General features: G+C 45.8%; 1 protein-coding gene across 1 annotated transcript; it reads right to left on the bottom strand.

Annotated features, from left to right (window-relative positions):
• Positions 1-6,899: 6,899 nt before the first annotated feature.
• On the bottom strand, positions 6,900-9,190 carry LOC124707087 (3-ketoacyl-CoA synthase 4). The gene has a single exon (XM_047238740.1). It carries the CDS (start codon positions 8,936-8,938, stop codon positions 7,376-7,378), a length of 1,563 nt encoding a protein of 520 aa, XP_047094696.1. The 5' UTR covers positions 8,939-9,190; the 3' UTR covers positions 6,900-7,375.
• Positions 9,191-16,301: the final 7,111 nt, after the last annotated feature.

The following is a 16,301-nucleotide window of genomic DNA, read 5'->3' as shown; positions in this document are numbered from 1 at the left end:
TCCACCAAGGAAAATATATTGATGTAATGATGTTGTTTCATTGTTTATTAAATGGGAGCCCATAGTATATTGGGTATTTTATACTCAAGGAGTTCTCCAGGTGCATATGCGTCTGCATTTCACAAGCATAGGTTTACGACATTTTTTACGAGTTGCGAAATAAAGTCTGATGTGCTTTTGGTCATGTGCTATTTATTACTTATTTTTCGATAAAGGGCGCTTTCATTACTTATAATAAGCATTACACCCGGCCTCTGCATAACAAGATGCACACAGCCGCACACACACAAAAGTATCAGCGTACACACGCACAAAAACAAAAGTCTTTGGAGTAACTAAAAGAAGACATGAACAGAGGCGAACGCCTAAGACACCGAAGGCTCAATCCGAAGATTACGCCGCCATCCATGTTGGGAAAAAATATTCTTCGCCACATCCTCCAATCGTGAAGATACCTCCATAAAGAGGTCTCGACTCTCTGTATGTTGTAGCATAGACCACGAACGGAGCAAAGCGGTGGATCGGTAGACAACCTGCAAACAAGAAGAGTTAATATCATGGAAAATCTTGTCATTTCTACATAGCCAAAGCCACCAAATAATGGCCATCGCCCCCACCCTAATAAAAGTTTTATACTTACGATCTACCCCATTTAACCAGCTGCCAAAAATATTAGCAACCCTCTGAGGTGGATGCAAGGTAGAACCTATTTGGGTTATTGACCATATAGATCTCGCAAATTGACACTAAAAAAAGGTGATTGATTGTCTCGTCGTGATGACAAAAAATACACTTTTTGCTACCTTGCCAATTACGCTTTACAAGATTATCCTTAGTAAGAATTACCCCCATACGAAGGTACCAAGCAAAAATCTTCGTTTTTAAAGGTATCTTCATAGACCATATTTTTGTATTCTTGTAAACTGGTGTATCGGATTGAATCAGCGCATTGTACATTGAACCCACCGAGAATTTTCCACTCTCGCTAAGATTCCATCTAACCACATCCGGACCTGGCGTCAACTGTACCCGTTCTAGTCGTTGAAGCAAAGCGTTCCAAGATGCTAGCCTGGGACCTAGTAAATCCCGTCTGAATGACATTTCAACAGGTGTTTGTTGCATCACCGTTGCAATGGTATCAGATTTGTGGCATACAATGCTATATAACGCTGGATACTGTTCTCGAAGGGTTGTAGGCCCTAGCCATCTGTCCTCCCAGAACCGTATCTGAGATCCATCCTTAATAGAGAAAGTTGTAAAAGGAGAAAAGAATTTCTTTGTCGCCATAAGACCAGCCCAAAAATGTGAGTCACCAGGTTTCCAAACCACTTGTGACAAAGCCTTCGAGCCTACATACTTTCTTTTTAGAATTATTTGCCATATACCTTCTTCTGAAAGAAGTTTAAATAACCATTTCCCAAGGAGGGCTCGGTTTTTGATTTCAAGATCATGAACACCAAGCCCTCCGTGGTCCTTTGGTCGACAAACTACATTCCATTTGGCCAACCGATATTTCTTTTTCTCACTATCTCTTTGCCAAAAAAATCTAGATCGGAAGTAATCTAACCGATGCAAGACACCTTTAGGTAATTGGAAGAAGAAAATCATATACAGCACCATATTACTTAGTACTGAATTAATGAGCACCAATCGACCCCCTAGAGATAGTAATTTTCCTTTCCAACTAGATAACCGCCTTTGAAGTCTTTCCTCAACAAGTTTTCATTCAGCTAATGTAAGTCTCCGATGATGAATCGGTATACCCAAATAGCTAATAGGAAACTGGCCAAGCCCGCAGCCGAATAGTTCAGCATATTGGGAGGCCTCATTCTGGGCTTCGCCGAAACAAAACAATTCACTTTTATGGAAATTAATCTTAAGACCTGAAAGTTTCTCAAAAGCTGATAGAATCAACTTAAGGTTCGTCGCTTTCACAAGGTCATGTTCCATAAAGAGAATTGTATCGTCAGCATATTGAAGTATGGAGAGACCACCATCAACGAGGTGTGGTATTACACCTTCAATAAGACCATCAACTTTTGCGCGCTCAATAATAATAGCAAGCATATCTGCCACTATGTTAAAAACATAGGTGAAAGCGGATCTCCTTGCCTCAATCCCTTTTTCATTTGAAAGTATTTGCCAACATCGTCATTGACTTTGATGGCAACACTTTCTCCGAAAATGAAATTATGAATTAGAGCACGCCACTCATCAGAAAAATCTTTCATTCTGAGTGTTTGTTGTAAGAAAAACCATTTGACTTTATCATAAGCCTTCTCGAAATCAGTTTATTACTGATTAGTTTATTAGTCTTCATAGTTCATATAATTATGACCGCAAGTAATAGGCTCCGTGCTCTGAGTATAACATTCCTTGGAACTGAAAAGAGCAAGTACAGAGTGCATGACTTCCATAAACTGCATTTCATTTATCAATTGTTTCTGAGAATATTTTTATTTTTCCGTGCCCTATACTATAATATAGAGAACTTTTCGAGTAGTTTTCTCACCTGGGAGGAGCAGGAGCTTTCCTTTGACATGAGCAAAAATTTCAGGAGATGTTTAAATGTGGACTTGACCTTTAACACAATGATATTATAGTAGTACACCCGAGCTCATATATTTACATCGAAGAGTGAATGGATGCAGTTTCGGCATGCTGTCCTATACAGGCAATGGCGCTTTCTCTCCAGCCTTCTTGTTCGTCAAGGGTGAGACCTCTACAACGTGAGTATCTCCAGGCGTCTGAAGAGAATGATTAAAGTCTTCTTTTGTGCCATCTGATGGAAGAAGCTTCTGGCAGCCATATAGTTAGGTGGGTTTCTTTTCTCTTAGGTGGATGTCTGTGTCGTTTATTACCGTCGATTTTGCAGTTGTTGCAGGGTACTGACTGTAAAAAGACTGCTTGATGCTACTTAGGCTTTATCTGGTTGTAAGTAAAATTTGGCAGTTGTTTGGATGGTTTTTCTTAGTTCTTTTCTGGTAATGTTATGTGTTCAATCCCATTTGGGACTCGAACAGTTCGAAAATAAATAAATAAAGCATGCTGACTAGCAGCACATAAGGCATGGAACCACTTTCCCCTGCACGAAACCAAACTTCTCAATCTATTTCATTGCATTTTAATATGTTCCAGATATCCGAGACATGACGACGAATCACAAAGCATAAAACTGTGTGAATTAGATGGCAGCAACATGCCCAGGACCTCCCACGCACGTGCAATGATGCACCAACTAACATCGCCCTACAAAACGCGCTGAGGCTTCAACCAGGCATCGCCCTACAAAACACGCTGAGCCTCACCAAGCCGGATCCACGGACAGAACACAGCGAACCAGCAATAAAACCAACAGAACACAGCGAACCAACAATAAAACCATGTACGAGCCGACAAAAGAATAATCACGCAACAAAAACTGAATGTTGGTATCGGAGGATGGCGCGGCAGAGCGCGCTGCGTCCATCTAGTAAACTTCAAACCCGAATGCTAATCAACATATTCTGGTGACTATGGTCCACCATATACTGTGCAAAATTTACTCTTTCAGGTATCATGGAATCCCTCAAACGAAGATGAGGAGGCTGGTTCTGCACTCTCTGCCAGTGTTAATGGTTTGTGTTGCTCCTGTATATCAGAAATTATAATGACCGAAGTATAGATCAAGAAGGCGTGGCAGATGATGGTGGACTGCAGAGTGCAAGCAGCTGCATATCAATCGGCACAACACACAGCAATGCAGTCAGGGGCACCGCTAAAAAGTGTTGTACACATGAAATTGAGAAAGTTGGAACAAATCATAAGAAGTTCCAAGAGGATCAAAGATTCACACTACGGTGTTAGCAGTTAAGGAAATTTACACATTAAACAACATGGAAAAATACGGCCTCAACCATCAAAAGAGGAATCAACTTCAAGTAAACGTGATAAATAGGGAATCACCGGTGGGATTCAGGAAAAAAACGTTCTGCTCCTCTCATGTCACACCTCCATGCGACCGAGAGAGTGAACCCTAGAACGCTGCCTCCTCAATCCTCCCTCCCCTCTCCCCCTCCTCGTCGCCCCAGAGGCGTTGTTAGTCTGCCGAAGGCCGCGGAGCCAGTGAAGAGGGCGGCGGGGAATTGGCCCTTGGTTGCGGCCTCTGGCTCCCTGTACGGCCACTTGGAGGAAGGTCACTGTGCTGGGCTCACCGGGGTTCAGGATGCTGCTCGGCGCCACCCTCCTCTTACGATGCGCCTCTCTCAAGGCCGACAACTCCAGTCGGCCCTTGGTGGCAGATCTAGGGAGATCTCTGTCCCTGGCCGGTGAAACTCTAGTCCCTCCGCCTGATCTGGTGATTTCGCCAGGTGGATGGTGGGGCGGGGGGGGGGGGGGGGTAGGACCGGGGAAACCCTTGGCCAGTGGTGGCCACGATGTCGTCGACCCCCTGGCGCCGGTTCCCTCCTTGTAGGATTCGTCGAGGTCCCCTTTTCCCTGATCCACCCCTGCCCTGGGTGAAAACCCTATCCCCTGTTTGGGCAGTGGCGGTGTCACAACGTCGTTACCCTTCTTGAAGGCACCATCCGAGCTGCAGGGATGGCTGGAGAGCCTATGTCTATTGGAGCTAGTTCTTGGTGATGCTTCATTTGCGGCGACAAGACATGTTTAGAGGTTGCTCGACGAGCTCTAGTCCGGTGGTAGTTGTTGCTCCTTGTCTAACGGACCATAACTAGAAAATTTAACCTTCCAACACAACCATTGACGTCGGAACAAGATCTCGTCGTCGAACAAAGGGTCAAAGATTACTTATTGTAGACGATACCTTCTCCATTGGCATGGAGGTCGAAAGGAAGATGGGTACCAAAAATCTTATTTAATATATTGAATACTCCACTCATGGATCATGTTCCCCACCTCCTAGGGCCGGTGAGGCCGACCGGAGGGGGGAACCGACTTATGGTGGAGGTTGTTTTCCCGATGGCCTAGAGAATGCGTCGGCTAGCTAGGTCTGCATAATCAGGAGGGAGGTAGTTTTAACTTCTTTTTTAAGTGTGCCACTTTAAACTTCTGATGAAAATGGTTTTCTCACTGAAAGTACATTAGGCGAATCATATACACTAACCAGGTCGGCGGTTACCTGTCGCTGCACACCCCTTCTTTCGTGTTATCGGCCGGCCCATAGTCCGTGACTTTTTTCGTCCAGCTTTTTGGTGGTTTTCTCTTTGGTTTTCTGGTTTATTTTGGTTTCTAGGTTCTGATTGGTTTTTTTTTCTTTTTTCGGAAATGTTCGAATTTTACATTTGCTCAAATTTAGAAATTTGTCCTGAAATCCGTTCAAAATTAAAAATTTAATCATATTTGAAATTCGTCCAGATTTTAAATTTGTTCAAATTATGGAAAATAACTTTTTCAAAAAGAGTTTTAATTCTGGAAATGTGTATATTTTGGAAATTGTTCAAAAGTTGAATTTATTCAGATTTTTAAGATGTTCAAATTTTGAAGAAAAAAAATCCAATTTTTTATTTGCGAAATAATATTCAAATTTCGAAAAATGAAAAAATTAACTTAAAAGAAATAACAAAAAAACAGAAAAAAGTAGAGAAAACGTACATGATCTGATGGGCCGTGGCTCATAAAACTGCTACCGTTTTTAGGGTGTGCTGCACACTGTTCCGGCCGACCAGGTCCCACCGTACATTGCGCCCAACGCTGTACCTTTGTATTGTACCCCCAATTTGGAGCCCATTAGATAACGTGAAGACAGCCCACCAAGTACTGGACAACCAGGGCTTGCCCTCTGGAGTACTCCGGTCAAAGGAGTCGACCAGTTCATTTTCTTATGAGGTGAGCCCATCCTGTGTTGTTTTGAGGGTCAGTCAAACGATTCTAATTGCCTTGCCAATCCTGCCCAAGCTCGTCGGTCAAATGCCTCGTAAGAATAGTTCACTTGCCTACGAATATACAGCTCGGTACCATGAAGGTCACAGGGCCACCTTGGCAGTAGCTCGGTATTATGCGGTTTTTGACCTGATACAGAGAACGTGATGCAGATTAGGATCTGAATCATCTGATTGATGCAGAAAGTTTGTCCCAGTGCGAGATGAGATGAGATGATTGTTCCACATGGATACAGGGTTAGTTGCAGTCTGATTGCAACTTTTTTCCTACACTTTCCAGATTCAGTTAAAAAGGAAGGAACCCGTGTATCTTGAATTCTTGATGCAATGATGAGCTAGCTCTTTTAGAAATTCGGATCAGCACCCAACGTGCACAATAAAAACAGAACACGGATGCCATTTTAAGGAGATTTCGTTTTGTATATCATACGAAGTACAGTAGATATATGGGATTTCTGTTTTGTGGACAGCCAGTTCATAGAGATGAATCATGTATTGGACACTAAATCCCCTCCGGTCTCCAGATGATGTTGCAAACACGGTCAAGAGTTTGGTTATCCGAAGCACCGGAGATATGTACTCTACTAAATCAAAGAGCGTGGTAATTGCAAAGGTCTGAGGAAAGTATGCCTAGGTTCTGTATCCATGTCAACACGAAAGAATCAGAATCAGCAAATTCATTGAAACATGATCAAACTGATGCCCATTGCGGTCGCAAGATCTTGTTTAAGATCACAACTGGTAGCATGACCTCTTATTCAAAAGCTAAAGTAAAGTACTGTACTAGTTCTGACCAACAAATAAGCACACGAAACAAGAGGCATTTCGCCCTCTAATGAAGTAGGAACGGATGAAGATGCCAGCATTGGCGTCTGATTTTCATATAGCAAGGACACGATTAAAAAAAAAAACCTCAGGAAAACAGTACAATGTATTTATATATGGTCAGTACCATAGAAAATGAAGCAGAAGAAAAATCGATGGAACATGACAAATGCATGCTCCATCGTTCAGTCGACAGAACCAAGATGGTATTTGTCATTAGCATGAATCCATTTTCCCTTGTAACAAAAATGAAAGATTGGCCCCTCCAATGGACCACTGTCTAGTGAATGATAAATCGGCAGCAATGGCTAAAAGAGACAAATGTACATACAACAACACAACAGGTTTGTTTATCCTTGACCTCATCAACAATCTCTGCTATTGTAAAACTTACCACAGGGGCAGGGCAGGGTGTGGACCCAGGCTCTCCCAAACAGGATGAACCACCAGATCCCTGAACCTGAAGTACTCATCAGGCCACCAAACAATCCAATGGGGAGGATGAGTACGGAGTGTTGCATACAGATCAGATCAGAGCAGGCTTGCAGCAAGCCTGGAGATTCCTGCAGTACACTAATTATGTCACTGGTAACCAACCATATATGGATTTGAATCGATCCATGCTGAAAATTCTGTATCTGGAGCTCCGGTAATGGAGATGGATGTGGATGCTATTGCTGCGGCTGCTGCCTGTGGGCGGGGAAGCCGTCGACGAGCTCCACCGGGTAGCGGTGGATGCAGTCGTCCCACGGGGTGTTGGGCGACGGCTTGACGTTGCGCAGGGCGTGCCAGACGGCGCTGTTGCACTTGAACCCGCTGCCGAAGGCGATCTGCCAGATGCGGTCGCCGCGGCGGACGCGGCCCTTGGCCTCCATGTATGCGAGCTCGTACCAGATGGAGCTGCTGGAGGTGTTGCCGAAGCGGTGCAGCGTCATCCGGGACGCCTCCACGTGCACCGGCTGCAGCTGCAGGTTCTTCTCCAGCTCGTCGATGACGGCGCGGCCACCGGCGTGGATGCAGAAGTGCTCGAACGCGAGCTTGAAGTCCGGGATGTAGGGCTTCACCTTGGCGTTGAAGAGCTTCTTGGACACGAGCGTGGCGAAGAAGAGCAGCTGCTCGCTGAAGGGGAGCACGAGCGGGCCGAGCGTGGTGATGTTGGTCTTGAGCGCGCCGCCGGCGATGGCCATGAGGTCCTTGGAGAGGGACACGCCCGTCTTGCCCTCGTCGTCCTGCTCCTGGTACACGCAGTTGAAGGCCTTGTCGTCGGCGCCCTTGTGCGTGCGCACCACGTGCTGGAGGCTGTACTTGGAGCGGCGGCGGTCGGCGCCGCGGTTGGAGAGCAGCACCGCCGAGCACCCGACGCGGAACAGGCAGTTGGGGATGAGCATCGACTTGCGGTTCCCGAAGTACCAGTTCTGCGTGATGTTCTCGGTGCTCACCACCACGGCGTAGGTGTTGCGGTGCACCTGCAGCATGTCGCGGGCGAGGTCGATGGCGATGACGCCGGCGCTGCAGCCCATCCCGCCGAGGTTGAAGCTGCGCACGTTGCCCCGGAGCTTGTACCTGTTGACGATCATGGCGGAGAGCGAGGGCGTCGGGTTGAAGAGGCTGCAGTTGACGACGAGGATGCCGACGTCCTTGGGCTTGACGCCGGTGGCGCGGAAGAGGTTGTCGAGGGCGCCGAACATGACGGACTCGGCCTCGGCGCGCGCGTTGGCCATGGTGGGCTCGGGCGGGATGGCGTGCATCCCTTCCGGGCAGTAGGTCTCCTCGCTGAGGCCGGAGCGCTCGAGGATCTTGCGCTGGAACTCGAGCGCGTCGTCGGAGAAGCCGCAGAGCGCCGAGTGGCGGAGGAACTCGTCGAAGCCGACCTTGAGGTGGTCGGGCGCCTTGTAGCAGGCGAAGTCGACGAGGTAGACGGGGCGCGGGCGGGTGAGCGCGTACACGGTGGCGCCGAAGACGAGGACGGCGGAGAGGAGCAGCACGGAGACGAGGTTGTACTGGAGGTGCAGCCAGAGCTGGCGCAGGTCGTCGGGGTCGGTGCGGCCGGCCTCGAGGATGATGACGGCCATGAGCGGGAGCAGCAGCAGCGTGATGAGGTGGGTGATGAGGTAGTGGTAGCCCAGCTTCACGTACTTGAGGTTCACGCTCTGGAGGAAGTCCGGCAGCCGCCGGTGGCTCGGCGTCGGCGTCGGCGCCGCGGCCGCCGACGGTGGGGCGATGCCTCCGTTCATCGCTCCTCGGATCGGGGGGCTAGATCTGGACCGGGAATCTGGACCTGGGGAGTCAAAGGTGGATGGCGCGCGAGGCGGCCGATGCGTGGACCTGCTGCTGGGAGAGGCGTTAGTGATGTTTGACGAGGCTCGTGGGAAGGTAGAGATGGATGGCGGCGGCCGGCCGGCGGTGGTGGTGGTGCGGGAATGGGTAGTGCCGGCCGGTAGCGGGAGCGAATCCGGCGGCGGCGGAGGAGGAGACGGAGGCCGTTGGTGGCGAGAGGGTCGGGGGAGGGGATAAATAATGGCCAGGTCGGGGGAGGAGACGCAGAGGCAGAGGAGGGTTTTTTGGCTCTGTTTTGGGGAGAGATTTTGCAGAGGCACCCCTCCAGAATATGGCAATGAGGCATCTCGATTACTGGCCTTCGCTGACTTTTTCATTTCGAAAATAATTTAGAGTAACTTAGGCCGACTGTCTAATTGTTAAAAGTGTTGCTAATCTACTGTGCAAAATTAGTAGCCACAAAATATGAAAAACTGGAGGGAACAAAAAAAATACTATTGAAAAATAGATGGGCCAAACGGGATTGTGATAATCCACTTGTTCACTTAATACACTTCTCAAGTGTATTGGATTGTATTGGAAGGGATTGGAAAGAATTATAGTTCAGATCCAATTTAATACCAATTCTCGCCAATTCCCTCCGTAATCCGTGAAACCGAACAAGGCCATAGTATGCTAGTCCCAGACAAGTACGCCCTCCATTCATAATTACCTCGCGTTTTGAGGTTAGTAAAATTTAAAATTTGTGAAGTCTGACCGAGAATAAGAAAAGATATCAACATTTATGAATCAAGTGCATATAATTTAAAAATAAATGCTTTATAATAATTCTGATATACAATAGAATTTATATAGTAGATATTGATTTTTTTTCCTCCACAATTTTGTCAAACTTTACAAAGTTAGACTTCAACTAAACTCAAAACACGGGGTAATTGCCAACGGAGGAAGTACAACCTAATCACTTATGGATTCACTGATTTTTCTTCACTATGCATAGTCAAATGGGTCGCAAAGCTGCTGTTCCAAAAACAATCATGATCACTTATGTTTTGTGTCACTAGGCATATAGCCAAACTGTAGGTATTTTGCTTGAATAGAAAACGCTTCCCCACTCCCTCGATACACACACACACACATAGTTTCTTCGCCTCTTCAGATACACAACAACGACACATCAATATATTGACTGATGTTAGAGTTGTGAGTGAAGATCAAGCGCACCCTAGTGTGGCTAACATTACGTCGGGAAGGGCACAATTTAGATCATAGACTAGGGTGAGAAGTAAAGCGACACACCAAATTTCGCCGATTTACTAGAAAGGGGCAACTATAGAATATATCGACTATTGCAAGAAGGAAATGCATTAGATGCTCAATCGGACAATGGATAGATGAAGACGAAGCAGAGGAGGAACACAGAGTTCATCAAAGTGCGGTAGGAAAGGATTGGAAGATTCGTGATCATAGACAAGCTAGGCAGAGTAACAAAAGCTTGAGGTATATTTCGTATAAATATCCAACATGGTTGGAGGCATATGACAAGGTTAAGATGAGAGCTACGAAAAGAGGGCGAGGAACCTTCTTGGTAGTGTGGTCCATGTTGGCCGGCATGTTATTATTCCCAACGGAAATCGGAAATTCAATTCGGCTTCGGGATGCATACGCTCTCCCCACCAATAAACATATTTCCAATTGTTAGCATCAAATTTTGTTTTTTTATATAGTCCAAACGATAAATCGATTATCCGCGGGAAGACCTTGTGCGCACGTAGAATGTGACGATGTACACATGAATTTTTCATTTATGATTCTTTAACATTTTTTTTTGCGGGTAAAATAGGAACTTTATTAAACATTTAAATATATGTAAATCACAGATGCATTTCAAAATAAAGAAAAAAAATTCGCCCAAAAGTGAAAACATCGCTTACCTATGGATGAACCCGTTTGTAAATAGTAACGAGCTTGACTCTAAATCCCGGCCTGTGAATGAAGAAACAAAGAAAACAAGGGTTGAGATTGAGAACGAACCAGTTTGTGAAATCCAAGTTCTCGGCAGGATTTGATTGCAAAAGTAGGGGCGGCAGAAGGGGGAAAAGAGAATCCGGAGGTAGAGTGCAAGGAAATCCCCACTGGCACCGGGTTCTGTGGACCCGCCTCTGCCCTGCGCAGCCTGGTCCCCCGGCGCTGGCGCTGGTGCGCACGAACCATCGCCGGCCCGGTACGGCACGTTGGGCACAAAGGAATGAAATGAATGAGCACAATCAACACCAAATCGGGAGTAGTAGCAGTAGTAGAATTAAAGCAGCTGATGGAGGCGTGGTGACGAGTGGTCGATCATGTGGACGTACGTGCCTACCATTCTCCACGACGGCGACGGACCAAGAGCGCCGAGAGAACTCGTGGCCTTCTCCTGGCTTTGTCACTCACGGTCGTCATTCACCCCGGCCGAGGTGGATTCGCCGGGGAACGCCAGCGCGGACGGCGATCGCTCTCGATGCTTCGCCGTCGAGTCCAGCTCGACCGGGTGAGAAGCCAAAGTCGGAAAATTCAGGCTCGCTCCGCAAGGCGATTCGGACCCGACCGGGTTGACGGCGACCGAGGCGAGCCACGCACGGCGCGCCTCCCGTGAGCTACCATCTTTCTTGGGCGAGCGATTCCCGACCGACAAGATCGAGCTGATCGGTCGACGACGAAGACGACGACAGCAGATTTGATTCCATGTCACTGTTTGGAGCGGACGTGATCTTGCTACTGCTGATCCGTGGGATGAACCGTCACGACTCACCAACTGAGCTGGCCAGATGACTTCGCCGGCTATTCGTTGAGAGTGTATAGCCATCATCGAGCTGAAAATGCAATTTGGAGTAAGTTAGATTTTGCCAAAACTAGTAGTACTCATTTTCCACCAGGTACGTTGCTCAGCTAGAAAATATATGTAACGCACGAAATCATATCGGAGGAACAAGACGAAGGACGAAGCGGCTCCACGCCTAAAAGAAGCGTCGCTAATCGTAAGCAGCTCAACAAGCTAACCATGAAGGTAGGAAGATTCATCTCCATGGCCGGAGGAAAGAGTTGGGAAATCTCCCGTGGCGGAGCTTCTCGAATATGTCGTTGATGCGCATGCCCTACGACATCTTTGAGGAGCTCGCCTCGGGAAAATTGCCCCACAAGCCTGTGAACGCTTCCATCTTCATTCTTGATCTATTCATGTCAGCAATCTCTTCACTCTCCTGCAAATTTCTTCTATGGTAGGTCCCAACCTCTATATAACTAGCAAAATGGGGGAAGAGGACATACTATTCACAAGCTAACAGTATTTTCCAAAATGACAAGGTAGTGAAGTTAGTGCCAAGCATCTTTAACAAGCTAATACAATTTAATTTTGGCTAAAAAAGTCTTTAGTCCCGATTGAAAATACCAATCGAAACTAAAGATCCCCTTTGAACCGAAACTGTTGTTGACTATGCTCGTGCCTAGGCGCGGACCTTCGGCCAAATCAAAGAGAGGGGGGGGGGCGAAATGGGCTGGTTTTGACCATTAGATGGGCCATTGCGTGGAAGAGATTCTGCTATTTCCTGCTAGGTTGGGGGCGACGGCCCATCTTGCCCTCACAAAGGTCCGCCAATGCTCGTGCGGGAAGCTTCAGATAACACTTTCCATTAGCTGACCGCCCGTTAGAGAAGTCCTTAGAATGGAGGTAGTAGTATTTCATCAGATAAATAACCTACTCATGTCCCACGTAACATGTTTGATTTATTAAAATTTAGATGTATCTAGCTAATATTTAGTATCTGGAAGCATTCAAATTTAAACAAATCTGTGACATATTTCGTGGGTGGAGGGAGTAGGTTATTTTAGCCCTTCTTCTGATCTTCTTCTCTATTTGAACACACTCTTGTCGTTGGAAAAATGAAAAAGCACACTCCGGTACGCAAACTGCGCCGGACGTGCTTCTTTTTTTTTTTTTTTTGCGGGAAAACTTGAGAGCTTTTATTCAGCTAAAACTGACCCCTCACCATCAGCCAGAAGGCTAACGACCAGGAAATCAGGAATACAATCGAGCCAACTGCTCGTCACAACCAGCGTACAAGCAACCTTCGCACACAGGTGTGCCGGAGTGTTTGCAGCCCTAGATGAATTACAAAAGTATAAAAACATGAAACTAGCTCTCCTATTTCTTGCAGAATTGGTGCCACAGTAACGAGCGGCAGATAGGTAGCGGCCCATGCAGCCAGCAGTTGATAAGTACTACTGTACTCCTGTATTCGTGTGTACCTGTACGGGACGGAGACGATGTGATGCAGCAGCGGACCAGCGGTTTAATGCTTCTTCGATTTAATGGCATTCATCGTCGGACAATAACTGATCGAACGGAGAATGTTCCATCTTGTAGCGAGTACATGTTACGTGGGACATGAGTTGAATCCTATAGAAAACTGAGTTGCGTTTGATTGTGCAAAAAGTAGTAATATATGTGGCCTTTTTCGTTTTGATGTCTACATGTGCTTATTTCAAACGATGTTGTTTCAATACAACATATGCAACTAACAAACTATATCAACATGTTACTAAATCATCTCGAACATAAAGACTTATATTTAACCATATAAATGAAAATGAAAGAAGCAACATGCAGAAAAAGATCCTCATAAATAGCATGTATCCTCTAGAGCTTTCATTTTCGTATACCAAGTTATACATTGAAAACCATCATCACCATATTTATTGAATCATCAACTTGAGATTATCTCTATCACATTATTTCTCATGCAATATCGTGCAAATGTAAGAAACTAATGAATGGGTGCATGACAAATTTATCTCTTTTTTTTACAATGCGGCTAACATTTATGGGCAGTCAGTTCAAATATGTGTTGAATTTTATCCCAGAACAAGTAAGCTAGTTACTCAATAAAGAGACAAAAAAATTTATTGTGTTCCACTGGTATTTAGCTTAATTCTTTACGTTTTGCATCCATGGATAATTTCTCTATCATTTTTTCCATGGATGCAATATCTTGCAAATGTAAAAAACATCATGGAAAAGGTACAAAATCTAAATACTGCTGGAACAAAATATGTTTAATTTTATCATAGAAGATGCGTGCTACACAATAAAGATGAACAATTGTATAAATAAATAGTTATAAAATTATGGTATAAATATCATTTATTCTAAATGTTGCAACGTCACGTCGGTGGTCTACACGGTGAGCGCAATGGGATAACATCCTCTATTAGATGGCTAGAAAAAGAAAACGGTGGCGATCATAGATTTGGGCGAGAAGATAATGCAACACGCCAAAATCATGCACCGCTAGCTTGGAAGGGAAACTAGAAAAATCACACAATAGCGTCCTACCTGAGCTGCTAAACAAGGATCTTTGAACAGAGAAGGACCGTTCCCCAACTCTATTTCATCAGAAACACAACTTGTTCCAGAACCTTGAATGACATCTTGTACATCCGCGATAGGATAGTCATTCCACAAACCTGTTTCATAGAGATCCAAGTCTTTGGCTAAAAGCTAAACTTGTTCATGTTATTCCCAATGCTCCATCGAACATAAGAGGATCATGTTAAGGTGCATGTATCTTTTACTTGCAGAGCCATTTTGAATCCAAAGAAAGAAAGCCTTACACTAATACATCAGACCAAAGCAATTTAGATACCAAACATTCAAAGAACAAATGATTAACCGGATCTACCTCTTTACATAAGCGGTCATGATCTTGTTTTGATGTAACAAGCCAGAGGACAATTCGAACTCCGTGTAGGATTTTGAGATCCCACACGGCAGGCAGATAGAGTGGCCGCTAAACAAGTTGAGGAGTCATCTTCATGATCCATGTGCGTGTTGGTTACCATGTAATTGGTGAGATGTGGTGAAACCGTTGGTCAGGAAAACTAGGTTTGAAAGGCTCAGGAAAATGCTAGCGGATATGGAAACGAGGCGCCCAGCGTAAATGGATGATCTTAGTTGGACTTGGTTGTAAAAGTAGAAGGGCACAAACAAAGGCCAAAACGAAGAGAAAAATGTGACGCACCACAGCCGGCCGGTACAGTCGGCACAAAGGAAAGAAATGAATGAGTAGAGAATCACACCAGAAACGGGAGTAGAGTTATCTCGTGGCAGCAAAAGTAGCGGTGACGAGAAGGAGCGTGACGGGGTACACCGTCGTGGTCATGGATGCACATGTGGGCGTGTGCCGACTATTCTCCACGACGACGCCATGGATTCGTCGATCTCGGTCGTCATTAATCCTGGCTTTTTTTCAAGACCGCGGCTAACGTCCGCGTCCCGCTCGGCTCTGCTCGATCGGCTGAGAAGCAAAACGGTGATCCACCGACCACTTTCACCCAAGTAACAATCGATCGGAAAATTCAGTCTCCCTCGCTGGGCACGAGCGATTTTGATTCCGATCCGACCGGGCTGACGGCGATCGAGACGTCCCACGCACGGCGCGCCTCCCGTCGACGACGACGACGACACAAGGTTGATTCCGTGTGCTTGGCCCTGCTCGGCTGAGCGCTACTACTGTTTTACACCATTGCCTACCAGACATTCTTCATCTGCATATCAACAATTACATTAGTAGGTCCGCAAAAAAAAAAAACAATTACACCAGTAGTACTACTACTGTACGGAACAGAGGCGATTATTCCCGCGGCTCTCGCTTTCATCCACTTCGCGCGACATTAGCGGTTGGTTATGCAAGATTTCTTCGATTTAATGGCATTCATCGTCCACCAATAGCTCGGCAAACGGAGAATGTTCTATCCTGTCAGCGCACACGCTACACATCGGAAGCCGATTTTTACTGCCGCTCGGTAGCTTTGACGACGGAGTTTCTTAAGATCCAGACCTGGTATTTCTCCTTTTCTGAAACAGGAGACCTGATATTTCACATGTACTTCTGTTTGAAAAAAAAAACTAGATTGTTTTTTCGTAGTACTGTAATTTAAATTTAAGATGTCTTTGCATTTTGCCACGTTCATGCGTATCACATGACAATTGTTTATGCTTCAGTTTCTCAATGAGCTCCTGGGATAGCTACCCTGATGCCAAGATGTCTGGAACTCGTATTCTTTTCTAATTTTTTTGAAACGCACAATAAAGAGTTTATTGATTTATATGGACTCTTCAAACACATGCTGAAAAACTAAGGATGTGATGTGATTATATTACGTGGACTCACCACATTTCTAACCGAATACGGGGCCTTGGAAAGAAGCTTTCCTGAATTTGAAACTTTGAGCAGGAGCAGGGCAAACTGAGCACGCCGCGCACGCCCACACGCATCTCGAAAT

Source organism: Lolium rigidum, chromosome 4 (genome assembly GCF_022539505.1).
Source record: "Lolium rigidum isolate FL_2022 chromosome 4, APGP_CSIRO_Lrig_0.1, whole genome shotgun sequence".
NCBI lineage: Eukaryota > Viridiplantae > Streptophyta > Magnoliopsida > Poales > Poaceae > Lolium > Lolium rigidum.
Note: the sequence above shows the minus strand (reverse complement) of the source record. Positions and strands in the feature narration are given on the sequence as shown.

Coding starts and splice junctions, on each gene's coding strand:
- LOC124707087 (XM_047238740.1), bottom strand. CDS start 8,938: ATGAACGGAGGCATCGCCCCACCGTCGGCGGCCGCGGCGCCGACGCCG.